The 16282-nt window shown below is 32.2% G+C and overlaps 1 protein-coding gene across 1 annotated transcript; it reads right to left on the bottom strand.

The window, feature by feature from the left end:
- Window positions 1-11541: 11541 nt before the first annotated feature.
- LOC123214262 (NAC domain containing protein 50-like) lies at window positions 11542-12093 on the bottom strand. Its single transcript, XM_044634037.1, has one exon. It carries the CDS (start codon window positions 12091-12093, stop codon window positions 11542-11544), a length of 552 nt encoding a protein of 183 aa, XP_044489972.1.
- Window positions 12094-16282: the final 4189 nt, after the last annotated feature.

Below are 16282 nucleotides of genomic sequence, written 5' to 3'. Positions count from 1 at the left end.
CTTGAAACACTTGAGAGTTGCACTTTAAAAATCTTTTAAATTGATGAAAGGTTATCTCTTCTATAAGATTTATTTTGCATAAATTGAATAAAATCAATCAATCAACTAAAATCTCAAATTCTACACATAGATTATAAAATACTGAATTAAAACTTTAGGGTTTAAGTAATACTTGGATCTCTATGCAATATGAAATTCAAAAACCTTTGGAAATCACCTGAATTACTTATCAAGATCACCTCTTGATGTGACTTGGTCTTCTACTCCATAAACCTCTCTGAATAATAGCTTTGTATGGGTAAGCTATACTATAGGCATACTACATTAGGTTTTAAAGTAGGGACCTAACCAATTTATAATAGGTTAATTAACCATCCATCAAGGTCTAATAAACCTCAAGGCCCACACTTATGCTGCCACCCAGATCATAACATTTAAGTCTATTAGGTTTATCATTATTCATCTTTTTATAATAAACAATTCTATCAGAATTTTCATACCTTCATGAATTGTATTTAACTTATCTATTATTAGATTAGCTATCAATTATTTAAGGGAACATCCTTTAAGGTAATCTCAAATTCCATAGGTCTTTGTAAACCTCATTGACTCTCATTGTTATCTTATTCATAACACATTCATACCTTATGGAAATTTTAAGAATTAGACGAATCTATGTCACATTCTTTAAAAATGGAATAGTATCATTTTTGAAAATCTCAAAGCTGAAAACTTTTTCCATATTGGAGTTAATCACTTTAGTACCTTAAATGAGATGATAAATTCCTTTCTATAGAATGCTCCAAAACTTAGACAAAATCTTTGGCATAAATTTACTAGAAAACTCATTTATAACATACTATGTTTTCTTGTCTACTTTACCCCAAGGATACTTAGTCACAATTGTTTCTCATAATGAATTTAAAACTACAATTGAGTTTTATAGCTACACCATTTTGGAGTCCCAAAATCTTGAAAATTTGGTAAAATTTTCTTTATACCTATGTTGCTAACCTTAATGTCTGTACAATTTTTAATCCTAAATATGGGCTCCCACTTTCTGAGCCTTTATCTATTGACCAACTTCACATCCAACACTTTTAATCTTATTTGGGCAATAAACTTAGTATCTCTTATTCAAAATCATTTATGAATCAAATTAACAGTACCTTATATCTTATTATAAACCATTATTAGTCTTGATTTGACTGAAGTCAAAAGAGGATTTTATGGTGCCTTTTAAACTTTTACATATACTCATCAATTTTTGACTCTTTTAGGACTATCATACCTTATCAAAGTTATACCACTCACCAAACGAGTATCTCCAATATTATGGACACTTTAGTAAATCTTAAGGTAAACTTCCAATAAAGTAAGCAACAATTAATTCTTTATGGCAAGCAACTTAGCCTGATGGATTTCTCCCACTCAACATAGAAGTCTTTTTATTCAATCAAGTTTTCATCTTAAGCTTGGATGATTCATCAACTCACTGGGCCAAAAATATATCTTTAATTAGTAGTACAAATTCAAACTTTATCTCTAACTTTTAAAATTAAAGTCAGAACCTCTATTATGACATTATTATTATTGTTCACAATAATGGATTTTATTAAAGGTGGGATGTAATAAATAAACAATATTGTTGGCAATAATTATCTTAAAAACCTTATAAGTTATTATCCATAAAGGTTCCAAACGCATCATCATATAATCACCTTTGGGTAGAGAATATGACATGATTAAGACCCTTGAACATAAGATTACAAATACAAAGAACAAATAACTTTTAGAAAGATCATCACCTTTGGGTAGATAAACCCCCTAGGTTACTGCTCCCTTTCACACTAATAGGAAAAACATATGTCAATTGAAAAATTACAACTACCTTTGGGTGAATTGAATTTTTTACAACCATTGTAATTCCACAAACACCTTATGCAACATCAATTTTAACACACAATAACCACCTTTAGGCAGGAAATTGTATGTGTCAATTGAAGAATATCTTTTTCACCAAATATAGAAATTTTGCAAACTTTAATGAATGCATCATTTTGGTGATTAAACATTTTAGCAACTTACAATAACTTCTACTGAGACTAAATAATATTGGCAAAATTAAGATTTCGTGAGATACCACTCCAAATTATCTCAATAGTCTTAATTAAATATTGCAACAAATTCATGTTAGCCAAAAACTAAGGTAGCTTTAAAACTATATAAGTCACACCTTATAAGGATTCTTGATGCATCATTATTAAATCACCTTTGGGCAAAAAAATGACATGTTATTAGAACCCTAGACACAAGGTTAAAGTCATTTGAGGACCTTTAGAACATATAATTTTTGAAAGAAATATCACCTTTGGGCAAATAAAACTTTCTAGACCACTGGTCCTCCTCTACTTAATAAGAAAACACATGTCAATTGAATAAGCCCAAACACCTTTAAGTGTATTGAGTTTTTTATAACCAGTGTATTTTCAAAATTAACCTTATGTTTTAGAAATAAAAAATGTATCATTACCATGGGAAAAATCTTATAAGTCTCAATAATATATCACTTTAGTGGTTACTATCATAAAACTCACAAAATATTTCAATAATGCTAAATATTATTGCCCTAAATTAAGATTTCATGAAATATGATACCTTATTGTCTTTGACAATCTTCCTTAAATTATTGCATCTACCCCAATGAATAATAATCTTTACTTTAGAGGAGTATTTTATGCCACAATGTTTAACCTAAAATTCAATTCATCTTCAAATTGAGACTTACAAGATGCCTAATATATTTTTATATGCCACCACAACCTATTCAAGTGCTACCATAAGTTTTCCATGCATGTCATAGATTGTTGCTTGTCTTTTAGAGAATCCAACATATATCTTTAACCTTTAAACTACTTATGGTCACATGTTCTTATTGGGTTTCACATGCTATCTTAGACTTTTGCACACTCTAACATGCTTAACTCACCTTCATGCCCTCACATACACCTTATAGAACCTTTCATGTGTCTTGTGTACCCCAGGAGAACTTTAAAATCTTATTACACACTCTTATAAGACATTCACACACACTAATATGTCTATATGATCCTACATGTTGTTTACACCTATTATAAGCCTATACTTGCCTTTAAAGACTACCAAAACACTAACTAAATGATATTATGCACCAAACACACCTCTAAAGTACATTCACGTGCCTTATCCTTATCCACAAAGGTTACACACGCCTTGGAAGAGTGTAACACACTCACACGTACTTCTATAATGATGCATGCTCTTCTAGAATTAACTCATGTGCCTCTACGCACTTCAAGGTCTTCATCATACGTCTTTATGCTCTTCAAGGTCTTCATCAAATGCCTTCATGAGCGTGCATATGCTTGACTCAAATAATTCTTTGTGCACGCACGTTCCATGCATCATGTTTCATCTATCACACGTGTAACTCATGCTCCAAGTCGAGTCAGATAGCTAAAATGATTCTAGTAAATGGGTAAAACCATGCCCGAATAGAATGTTGACTGGATCTTTATGACCCAAGTTGACTTTGATTGAGTTTTCTCAACTTGGTTTTGACCCACAAACATAAAAAAAAAAAAAAACCTTAATTAGCCGATTCAACAACTCTGACAAAAATTCTGGCAATTGCTTTAATGATTATTGATTCCAATGGACGATAAATCAAGGGCTCATATCGGCGTCATCAGGATCGGTGTCCTTGTCTCAAAATCACTTCAGAAAAAGATGAAAGAAGAGGAAAAAAGGTGACTCCAATGACCCATTTTTAGCTCAATTTCGTCACATGTGGTGGTTCCGACCGATGGGGAATGGACATGAACAAATGGTTCACGTCAGTGTTGGCTTGAACACTACCAATTTTGTCTCAAATCACGATAAGAAAGCTACCTTGGGAGGTTGTTTTTCAATTTTGATTTCGGCTGGGAAACTATTTTCAATTCAAAAAATTGTATAATCTATATTTGAAATCAATTTTAAATTAACAAAATCAAAAAATTTACAAAATTATTCGCCATCATTGTTGGATTAATTTTGAATTCTCAATTTTAAACGCAACCAAAAACAAATCCTAATTGGATTTTGACAAACCCTAATTTCAGAATTTAGGAATTCTAATTTTAATTTCAAGAATTAAATAAAATTTCATAATTATCATGAAATCCAATTTTCCAAATTCAATTTCAATATGTTGTTTTTAATGCTAGGATTTGGTTTCTCAATTGAAAACCCAAATTACAAATTAAATCTCAAACCTTAATGGAAATAAACGCTAATTTGGGTTTTCAATCAAAACTTGTCTTATAAAATTTATCCTGATTTCAATTATCTAATTCAGATTCTATAACCTAATGCGTTCACTCTGATACCATATATAAGATTTATTTTTCATAAATTAAATAAAATAAATTAATCAACTAAAATCCCAAAATCTGCCTATAGATTATAAAATATTGAATTAAAACTTTAGGGCTTTTAGTAATACCTGGATCACTATACAATTTGTAACTGAAAAACCTTAAGAAATCACTTGAATTACCTACCAAGATCACCTCTCAATGTAACTTGGTCTTCTACTCTATAAACCTCTCTGAATGACAATTTTATATGGGTAAGCTATACTATAGGTATACTGCATTAGGTTTTGGAGCAAAGACCAAACCAATTTATAAGAGGTTAATTAACCCTCTATCAAAGTCCAATAAACTTCAAGGCCCACACTTATGCTACCACCCAGATCATAATTTTTAAGTGTATTGGGTTTATCCTTATTGATCACTTAAGCTCATCTGTAAACTGATATTGGATTATTCTATTACGCAGTTTTATTAAACAAAACTATAATTAATGTTAGCCCATATCAGGAAATTTCTAACATCCTTTTCTATCAGAACCAGTGAAACACTACTCCTTCTATACTTACCCTTATCACTATTAATTTATCTCTCTCAACTATCCTATTGACATCAGAATATCTCTCAATCTTCTCCAACTAATCTAAAGTTCCTTTTCTGTCAAATAAGGGTAGGTTAAGTCACCTAAACTATATATCTCTCCTTCCTACTCTTAAGTAGTTCTTTTTCTTTCTTTCGCCCTCTATCACTTCATCATCCCTGACAATCTCTTATGTTCTTGCTATTGGTAGAGTTAATGTCTCTCCAATAGGAGGATGATGAAATGGTGTGGTTTCCCTCTTCATAAGGGTTGTATTTCCCTATACAGGGGTTTGAGATAAGAAAGGTCTGACACTGTAACACCCCAGGTCCAATAACCCGGCCCACTGTTAAGATATTGTCCACTTTGGACACACAGTCCATCATGGGTTTGCTTTTGGGCTTTGCAACCGAAAGCGTGTCTTAACAGTTAAGGAGCTCACAGGCTATTTAACCAATTCAATTCTCCCACCACTAACCAATGTGGGATCTATAGACAGAGCACACACAGACCCAGCATCTCTCCCGTGCTTTGTCGATGTGGGATTCGCCTAAGGGTATCACATACACCCCCCCCTTACGGGACTCAGCGTCCTCGCTGAGGTTTGCCCCACCATCGATCAAGAGGACACGCGGAGTTGCTTTGATACCATTTGTAACACCCCAGGTCCAATAACCCGGCCCACTATTAAGATATTGTCCACTTTGGACACACAGTCCATCATGGGTTTGCTTCTGGACTTTGCAACCCAAAACGCGTCTTAACAGTTAAGGAGCTCACAGGCTATTTAACCAATTCAATTCTCCCACCACTAACCAATGTGGGACTATAGACAGAGCACACACAGACCCAGTATCTCTCCCGTGTTTTCTCGATGTGGGATTCGCCTAAGGGTATCACATATTTTGTAACACCCCAGGTCCAATAACCCGGCCCACTGTTAAGATATTGTCCACTTTGGACACACAGTCCATCATGGGTTTGCTTCTGGGCTTTGCAACCCAAAACGCGTCTTAACAGTTAAGGAGCTCACAGGCTATTTAACCAATTCAATTCTCCCACCACTAACCAATGTGGGATCCAAAGACAGAGCACACATAGACCCAGCATCTCTCCCGTGCTTTGTCGATGTGGGATTCGCCTAGGGGTATCACATACACCCCCCCTTACGGGACTCAACGTCCTCGCTGAGGTTTGCCCCACCATCGATCAAGAGGACACGCGGAGTTGCTCTGATACCATTTGTAACGCCCCAGATCCAATAACCCGGCCCACTGTTAAGATATTGTCCACTTTGGACACACAGTCCATCATGGGTTTGTTAATGGGCTTTGCAACCCAAAACGCGTCTTAACAGTTAAGGAGCTCACAGGCTATTTAACCAATTCAATTCTCCCACCACTAACCAATGTGGGATCCAAAGATAGAGCACACATAGACCCAGCATCTCTCTCGTGCTTTGTCGATGTGGGATTCGCCTAGGGGTATCACAGACACCCCTCATGGTCTTCACTTTGTCGCCTGCATCCTTCCTATCCATGGCCTCCTTAAGGTCTCGGAAGTATCCTTTCATGATTTATACACTAAATTTACCAAATTCTTTGTTCATTTCTTCCAAATGGTTACCTATTTCCATTAACTTTTCATGAACCACTGTTATTTTTTTCTTAAGTCCTTCTAATCGATTCTTCATTCTCGTCATGCTTTGATACCAATTTGTTAGGTACTTGGAGATTTCTTAAGCTAGGTTCGAAGGTAGCTCTAATTACTCTCAATTTCGTAAAGCTCGTAATTATAGAAAAATGTTGTTGAATATTGGTATTTTGTAACAGTCTGGTTATGTTGTAACAATGTTGAATAATAACTATTGTTGTATTAATATTCTGATAGAATTAATACAAAAAATTAGTTGAGCATTATACTTTTAACGTTCATACAAAAATAACTTCCAGTAGTTTTTTCACAGTAAAAACAATAACAAGACTAAAGTACATTTTTCAACTAAGTGCACAAAACCATACTCATGGACTCAACTACTACAACAACTATATAAAATGAACCACACTCAAAAAACTTCATCAAGTTTCTACCCCGATTTTAGAGAGGTTATTTCTCTCCCTTGAATCCCTTTTCTTCAAGATAATTTTTCTCTATCATCTTTCCTCTCTCCAGGTCCTTTTTATCCCCTTGTTTAACACTTTTACTAGTCCAATCCAAGTACGCCAACTCATCTTGCAAAATATTCATGGTTCCCCCTTTTTCCTGTATACCCTTGTGTTATTGATGATGTTATGCAATATATGTTATTTATGGGTACTACCAATTGTTGTTTCCTTAACATTTCCATCTACACTGTTATCAATGGTACCACTTGCCCTTTTTATTGTTTGCTCCTTTGAAACAACCTTTCTTCTGCTTCTTTTGTTCTTAATATGCACACGAACTCTTATATTACCCTTCTTATCCAGAGGCACCATGTCCTCAAGGTACAAGTGTGGAAAAGTTTGAATCAAGCTTTTTATACAGCTCCCAAGAGTTCTCATGAGCTAATAACTCATGCCACTTGATGAGTAACTCTAAGTCACCTTGTTGTGAGAACCTGAAATTCAGGACCTCTTTAGGTTGTGTTGTCATTTCTCCTCATCATTCAAGCAACTCAGAAGAGGCATGCTAGACACCAAAGGTCCTACCCATTTTTTTAGTTGCGAGACATGAAAAATAGGATGAATTTTTGCTATGTTTGGAAGCCTTAATTTGTAGGTTACTATTCTAGTTTTTTCCTCAATTTCAAATGGTCCATGAAAGCAAGGATTAAACTTCTCTTTCGGTCTCGCAGCCAAAGAGCATAGTTTATATAGTTATAGCTTTAAAAAAACCTAATCGCCAATAGAGTATTCTAATTCTCATTGATTCTTGTTTAGCATTAAAGGGGTTTCTTTTTAGCCTATCCAAGACCATATTTCTCTATCAAATTAATGTATCTACTTCTTCTAATCTTAAAGTTTCTTCCACTAGCCTTAAGAGTGGGGGACGATCTCTTCCATAGACTACTTTAAATGGTGTCATGTCCACCAATACATTGAAAGTAGTATTATACCAATACTCCATCTATGGTAGCCAATTTGGCCATGTGTGTTACTGCTCAAAACAGAAACATCAGAGATAAGTTTCTAGGCTACGGTTTACAACTTTAGTTTGCCTATCAGTTTGTTAATGATACGCCAAACTAAATTTAAGCATTATCCCTAATGCTTTGAACAACTCAAACTAGAAACCACTCATAAAAATACAATCTCGATCTGTAACTATAGTGTGAGGAAATTTGTAAAGCTAAAAGATTTCTTTAATGAATATGCCTATGATATCCTTCAATGTATACGGATGGAGAATAGAAACAAAATGTCCATATTTGGTCAGTCAATCAATCATTACAGATATAGTGTCATACCCTTTTACTTTCAGCACTCTACTAATAAAATCCATGGATAGATCTTCCCAAATTTCTGCTGGGATGGGGAGAGGCTATAAGAGACTAGCAAAGACAGTCACTTCATACTTGGCTCGCTAGCAAATTTTACACTCAATTACGAATTGCTTAACATCACTTTTGAATCTCTTCCCAATAGAGAACTGAAGAAATTTGCTTGTGTGTTATAAAAATCCAAAGTTCTTACCATTGGGAGAAGAATGGAACTTTGCTAAAAAAATTGGGATCAACCTAGAGTGACATGGAACCACTATTCGATTTTTGTACATTAAACTCCAATTTCTCAATTCATAGCCACCATTTGTATTAGACCCAACTAACAAGTCTTGCAAGATGCACCATAGTTTATCATCTTTTGCCACCTTATTCTTCACTTCTTCTACACTGACAAGAATTTGGATTGATATAGCATGTAATTCTTTGTTACCGTTCGGCCTCCTTGATAGTGCATCTATTGCTTTGCTTTGGCAACCTGGCCTGTACACAATATCATAGTAGAAGATTTCCAAAGTTTTTGAAGTCCTTTTTGCACTTCAAAAACTAAGGGGCAACTGTCATATGATAGTTTGTAGCTCATAGGCACTCTACTTGAGGCACATCTCAAAATAAACCCAAGTTGTCCAAACAAGTGACTGGTGATCAAACAATTCTTATCTGATACTTTACAAGAAAAAGAAAGTTTCCCTAAGTAGAGACAACAATTTCACTTCTACCTAAAGAGGAATCTATTAAGTGTATTTTATAAATATTCTCATATGATCACACAATAAACAAGAAGATATTTTCACATTCCTATACTAGACTAATTTGGCATCCACCATATCCCTTTATATTTAAATTTAAATAGGAACATATTTGTTGTAATCACACTAGGACTTAGTCCTAATCCAACCAATTTGAGTGTAATTTCCCTTTAAAAATCTTATAAATAAGAGAGGATTACTAAAGAAAATGGAGAAGAAAAACAAAAACAAAAGTTTGTACAAGAGAGTCATACAAGCTATTAGATCATCTCGATGTTTTTGTTGTAATACACATCAATCATTAACTATACCATTGATGTAGTTATTCTAATCATCAAAAGTGTTAGTAAACAAGAGATTAGACCTAAAAATTCATGTCATGGGAGTCGTATTCATATCATGTCAGAGATATTCAACTTTAACTCAATTTGAATTCAAATTATATCAAAAATTTTTAATCTTAATCCAATACTTTAATATTCGAATTGATCTGACCCGACCAATTTGTCTCAAATTATCTATTGCTTTTACTTTTTAAAATGTTTTTATTATTTTAATTTTTTCATCAAATTACTTCAACATATTATTAATAAAACACACAATATAATATTTTGTCTTATTGACAAATAGTTAAAAATTTATATGTGAAAACTTTTTAAATGCATCAATAATCTAATTATATAAATCAAATTTTTACAACTTAATAATGAAATAAAATATTTAAATAAAAATAAAAAATAATATTAATAATTATAATTAAATAAAAATGCAACTATCTGGCACTGAATTTCTTGCAATTGCAACCATGTTGCCTGTCGATACTTCGAATATATCTCTTAAAACAGCAAACGACTACTTTACAGCCACTATAGAGTGAAACCGAGTATGCTCTTTTCTCTTTTTTTTTTTTTTTTAAGACTCAACGATTAGTTGAAATGATAATAAATGAGATTTCAAATATAAAAAAAAATTATATCTTTTTGAATAATATTTTAATATTAAATTTTTAACTTATTAGTTTTAATGAGTATGAAATTTATCATTTTTAACTTATTAGTTTTATTTACTTAATATGAGTGAATTTATCCAAAAAAATATCAAACTTAACTAAAATTTTTTCGTTGTTTAAAAAAAAAATTTAATTCTTATTTGTCATTTAGTTTTATTAATTAATTCCATTATCTAAATAGATAATAAGGGTATATATATGTTATCATATGATTAAATGTTATTTTATCTCTAATTTAAAAACTAACTAATGCATATAACACTACTCAAAACAAAAATAATAATAATGAACTAAGATATTCCTAACATCTTCAATTGACATAAGATGAACTATGATCACAATTACTTATTACTAATAATCAAATTAAAATATATTAGTGATAAATCATATATATATATATATATATATATATATATATATATATATATATATATATATATATGTATTTGCATATTAAGAAATGAGTACGCATAACATTATTTATATAAAAATTCAGAAGGAAACTCTCTGAGTCGCCAACAAGGCTAGAATTCAGTTTTACACCCAGACTAAAACAGTGACACAATAATGGAAGGATTTTCTCATTAATGTACAGGAAATACATGCCTCGTTGAAATAAAATTGTTTTGTCTCATTGTAGGTATAATGATACAAAGTTTATGTCCCTATTTATGTACAATTGAAAGGAATATATTTATCCTTCTTATATGCTTTAACGGGATGAATTTTATATAATAAATAAACTTAACAATTATTAAGAAATCAATTCAGCCTCAAGTTTGGACACTAAAGAGTAAAGGGTAAATTTTACTTTCATATTTCTATTTTTACAATTCAGCAGGGAAGGCAATATGTAATGTTTGTGGTCTCATTACTTCTCTAAAATATTATTAAATTGGGATTTCTGTGAAATTTGGGAGCACTCAAGATGAGCTATGATCGGAATTCACTTGTTTTCTTATTTTGGTTATCTAAAAATTAATATGACTTCTCAACAAAATAGAGAAAAATCTTTCAGTAATTAAATATCTTAAATAAATTTTCTTCAAGAAATAACCCCCAAAAAAATTCAAGTGTGATTCAATAGAGAATCCAACAAAAACTAGCATAGATCATTAAGCCCAGAAAGACTAATTATATATTGCAAGTAAAAGTAAGTATATATAAAAAACACTTTGAAAAATATATTCATTGAATTTAACTTTACACTTAAATATCCTTTATAATCTATTTAAATTCACAAAAAATCAATCGAAGAGTATCGATATATTACCATGAAACAAGTGTAAAGTCATAAAACTCATCATCCAATTCATCTAATTAAGTTGTTAAATCTTCCCTACTACTATTAGGAGGGTCTTCATATTGACGTGGGTCTTTTTTGCCCAACCTCTTTTCTTAGCTAGTCTATCATTCTTTTGAATTCGACAAAGTACATACTTACCATGACCCAATAAAGAATATTCATGCATTATCCAACCTCCATCATGTTCAGACCCTTTCTTTTCATATCTATATCTTTTTTTGCACCCAATCACCTTACCATCAGTTCGAATTTCTGTTGCTGCATCCTCACTCATCCAAGAACCTGAACCAATTTTCCTAGAAATACGATTGCTCATACTAGACTTCTTCTTCAATGCAGTAAAAAAGTAAAGATCTTCATTGTCATCAAAGTTTCTTTTATAAAATTCCCATATCTCCCAAGGTTCTTGTGAACCATAAAGATCGCAAACTTTGACAATGATATTACAGGGCAATGGCAAACAACCAAAAATCTTGCGGTGCAGGTAATAACCAATTAATTCATCATCACTTGGACGAAACCTTAAGCCGGGAATAATCGCAGTAAAGTTTTCTGGAATTTGCATGGAGGCCATGGAATCAGCTGAAAATTGAGTTTCTCGAGAAAAAAAAGTAGGATTCTCTGGGAATTGAGTCTCTTGAGAAAAAGAAAAAGGGCTTTCTGTCGTGAAAGTAAAAGAATGTGATGCTAAGTGAGTGATAACGGGAGTTTGAATGCAATTTATATAAATCCATTGACTTGGAGAAGTGGGTCACTGAAGATTCTTGTTTGTGTTTTCACTTTCTATTTTCTTGATCTATTTATATATCAAAATAGGATAGGAAACCTCTGCTAATCTGTTTACATTAATTAAAATTTTGTTTAATTAATTTTAATATTAAAAGAATATTTGAAATAAAACTCAATTTTATTTTTTATAAAATTTGAGAAATTAAACACACCAATTATATTCTTTCTTGATTATGCAGTTATTACGATAATATTTGGTCCAATCCAATTGAACGACTTGAAACTTTCATGGTCTCTTGCTCTTTTTTTGCACTTCAACTCCTCTCAGGTATGTATAATTACTTGTCACAAAGTATCTGGACAAGTTGATTTTCCAGTACCCATATTTGAAAACAACTCAAGGAACTGGTCAATTTTTTGTCACTTGGCATGACATTGAGGGAGATCTCTTCATTCTTATAAACAAACATTTAAATGTGTCAAAGTTGTTTTGATCTAAATCCCTGGCTTTCTAATTGGTGTTTCTGTCTGCAGTAATTTTGTCAGAGCACTGTGACTTGCCATTCAATGACATTCTTGATTGGAAGAATTTTTCTTTGATACTCAAGAAGGATAATGTTTCTCAGGTGAAAACCATTCTTGAAGGCATATCAGATTCTCAACAATTCATTGAATTGCTTGGAAACACAATCAATGTAAATAAATATTGAGAGACCTTGTCATAAGGAAATAATGTTTAACTTTTCTTAGATTAATGAATATGTCTAATCAAATGGGGTATAATTTTTGAAACTTTTTAAATGCCAGAAACTCCTTTCTGCAGCCAGCAGTATATTTCTTACCTTCGATCTTGTATCACTGCCTTGTTTCTGTGAATCAGGCTCAGTGGCATTTCCTTTGGAGTACACTTCCGGTGAAGTGTGATGCATTTCACATGGTGATGTATGACCTCAGGCTGCGCCATCATGTTCGTAAAGTACAGAATTATTTGAAACAGTTGATTGATTTAGTAGTTGTTCTGAACTGATTATTGTGAAGTTTATACAGAATTACTTGAATACTCAATTTCTGCAATTAATACAAGCGATGCACTAGCCTTTTGGTGAAGTTTAGTGGAACCTTGAAAAGTTCTAGTTTTTTGGATATTCATGAAATATTATATATGCCATTTTGGGTGAGAAAATGTTATCTATGCCAACCAGGGGTGGAAGCGGGTTTTTAGGTCAAACTTTGAGTTGGAAAATGTTTTTTATAAGTTACTATGTATAAACATTCATATCATGATGATCGAAACATAATTCAATTTTCAGGACTATCTTTACGTTGCCTTTTGGTTTCTCAATTGAGAAGACCTACTGCTTGTGATAGTAGTGACGACGATGCAATTTTGTTTTTCAGAAGGAAATTCTACAGCAATAAGTGCTGCTGATAGCGTCTGCGTTGCAGATTTAATTAAATATGGATGTGATCCTGGTAAATATTACTCTTTCCATCAAATCTAGTGTTTATTGGAAGAAAACTTTCGCTAATTAACTGTCTGTCTGCAGTTATTTGGTCTACAAATTACGAGTTGCCATTCATGGTGATTCTTGACTGGAAGAAATCTTCTGTTACAATCAAGAGGAAACATGTTAATATGCTGAGGTGCATTCTTAAAGGCATATCAGAAGCTCAACAATTCCCTGTAAAAAGCAACTCTTGTTTTGTTTTCTAATAACATTTGCCCAATGTCTAATCATACTTTTGTACAATTTAACATTTTCTCGCATGTGACTCGATCTTCTATGAATCCGTTGTTTATGTCAATTAGGCTCAGAACCATTTCGAATATGATGCATTTCACATGTTCATATATGATCTTTGGCTTCATAGCCCTCCAGATGTACAGTTCCGAATTTTCTGGTACATGAGAACTAACTACACATATTAGTATCATTTCCGAAATGCTATACTTGGTGTTGAAGCTCACACATTTTGTTTATTCTTGTGTGCAGAACCACAATTTTGTCTGATGAAAGGTATATTTAATCTGTTGTTTTCCTTGTAGTGAAGAAACATGACTATGATTGTGAAAGAGTGCGCGGAGAGCTTAATTTCGCAAGTACCCATGTTGGAACAGAACTCAAGGAGCCGATCACTTTTTCTTCACTTACCATGACATTGTGGACGAAGTCATTGAATGACTTCCTTACCTTCCTAATGGATCAATTTGAGTTGCTTGCCCATCCAAATATGCTTCTGGTTATATAAACTTAAAAAATATTTAAAAATATATATATAATTGCAAGTCGGCCCTTAAGAGGTTTATGAAAACACAACTTAAGAGGCCTTGATTTTGTCATGGGCCTTTTATGCTTGCGAGGCTCAGCATTTGATGGGCCTGCGCATGATACATCCAGGGGTATGTGAGCCGCACCCAATTCGATCTAATATGACTAAGCATAGCTCACTATTATATTTATACACATTATAATATTTTATCGTATTTATAAATAGTTTAAAAAATTTACATATCAAAATCTTTAAAACACATCAATAATTTTAATATTCAAATCACATTCTCGTTATCAAAAAACAACATAAAATTTTTAAATAAGATTAAAAAATAATCAAAGCAATTATAACCATATGAAGATATAACTATATAGAATATATAAGGATTTTAAACTTACCCTTCAATAATTTTTTTAATTTGTCTATAACAAATTCTACTACAGTAAACAATTTTTTAAAAAATTCAAATCAATTTGGGTTACTACCGTATCAACCTTAACATAATCCTATTTTGTTTTGAATTGTGTCAAGCCAACCCAAATTAATTTTTATATAAAAAACACTCAACCTTAAACCGATTTTTTCCATATTATATTGTTTCAGGTTACCGAATCATGTAAAAAATTGACAACCTAGTGGTTATCATTTGTGAGATTTATAGGTATTTCCGTCTTTGTGGTTGGTAATTCATAATTTTAAATTTTCCTTGAGATGGTTTGCAAGGTGGTCAACTTAAGAAAAAAAAAATCAGAAAAAAAGTTAGGTTTTTCAGATTCTGAAAGCGAAAGAACGAAAAGCTTTAATGGGCCTGGGCTCCGAAATTCCAGGCTTTACAATATGGACTTCAATTGAACTTTCAAGTCACAACCTATAGCTGGTCCAGCTCAAAATTCAATTTGCCAAGGGCAATTATAGGGTATATAGAATACTAGGGTTAGCAAATAGCCACAGAAAAATGCAAGACTCAGGGTATCAACAAATTGACTAAATGAGTTGTTTGGAGAGAATTATGAACCACTAGATCTTCAACTTTCCCATCTCTAAAAATTTTAGTTACGGTCACCGACCCTTTCAATATGTCAATTCATGGACTATAAGATATAAATTTAGGATTACAATTACTTATTATCTGTAATGACAATCATTAAAATTTTGATTTTGTTCTGCTAAAAATAGCAACAAAAAAAATTATTATTTAATTTATCTAAAAATAAAACCTCAAAAGGTCAGTATGGCTGATTTATATGACAAATTCAAAGTATGATTCCCTTAAGACTAGACATAGTTTAATTCCTTAAAACTAAGCTTTAAGGATTTCTTAATGCCTCTGTTTAAATGAATCGGTGAGGAAACTTAGTTTCGCTGTGCAAAATATGAAAAAAAATAAGCTGCGATATATTTAAAATGTCATATACATATTATATTAATCAATTTATTTTGTTTTGTTTGTTATTCATATTGTGAAAATTTTATTGACCCATCAATTCATAATACCAGTCTCAGTCACAGGCTGATTTGGCTTGTGAACCAGACTAAAACTGATTAATATAAAACCAAAATTAATCGATATAAAACCAAAACTGGAACCGTCAAAACCAAAACCGGTCTGAACTGAAACCAAAATCAGATTATGATAGTTTGGTTTAGGTTTTTCTATTTTTAAATCATCAAACCATCGGTTCATAACCAGTTCATAAACCGGGATTATTAAAATCTTTTTAAATTTTTTTATTTTTTAAATTTAAAAAAGGGAACCAACG

This window comes from Mangifera indica, chromosome 4, assembly GCF_011075055.1.
Source record: "Mangifera indica cultivar Alphonso chromosome 4, CATAS_Mindica_2.1, whole genome shotgun sequence".
Taxonomy (NCBI): domain Eukaryota; kingdom Viridiplantae; phylum Streptophyta; class Magnoliopsida; order Sapindales; family Anacardiaceae; genus Mangifera; species Mangifera indica.
The sequence above is the reverse complement of the archived record's forward strand: the minus strand, read 5'-3'. Positions and strand labels throughout refer to the sequence as shown.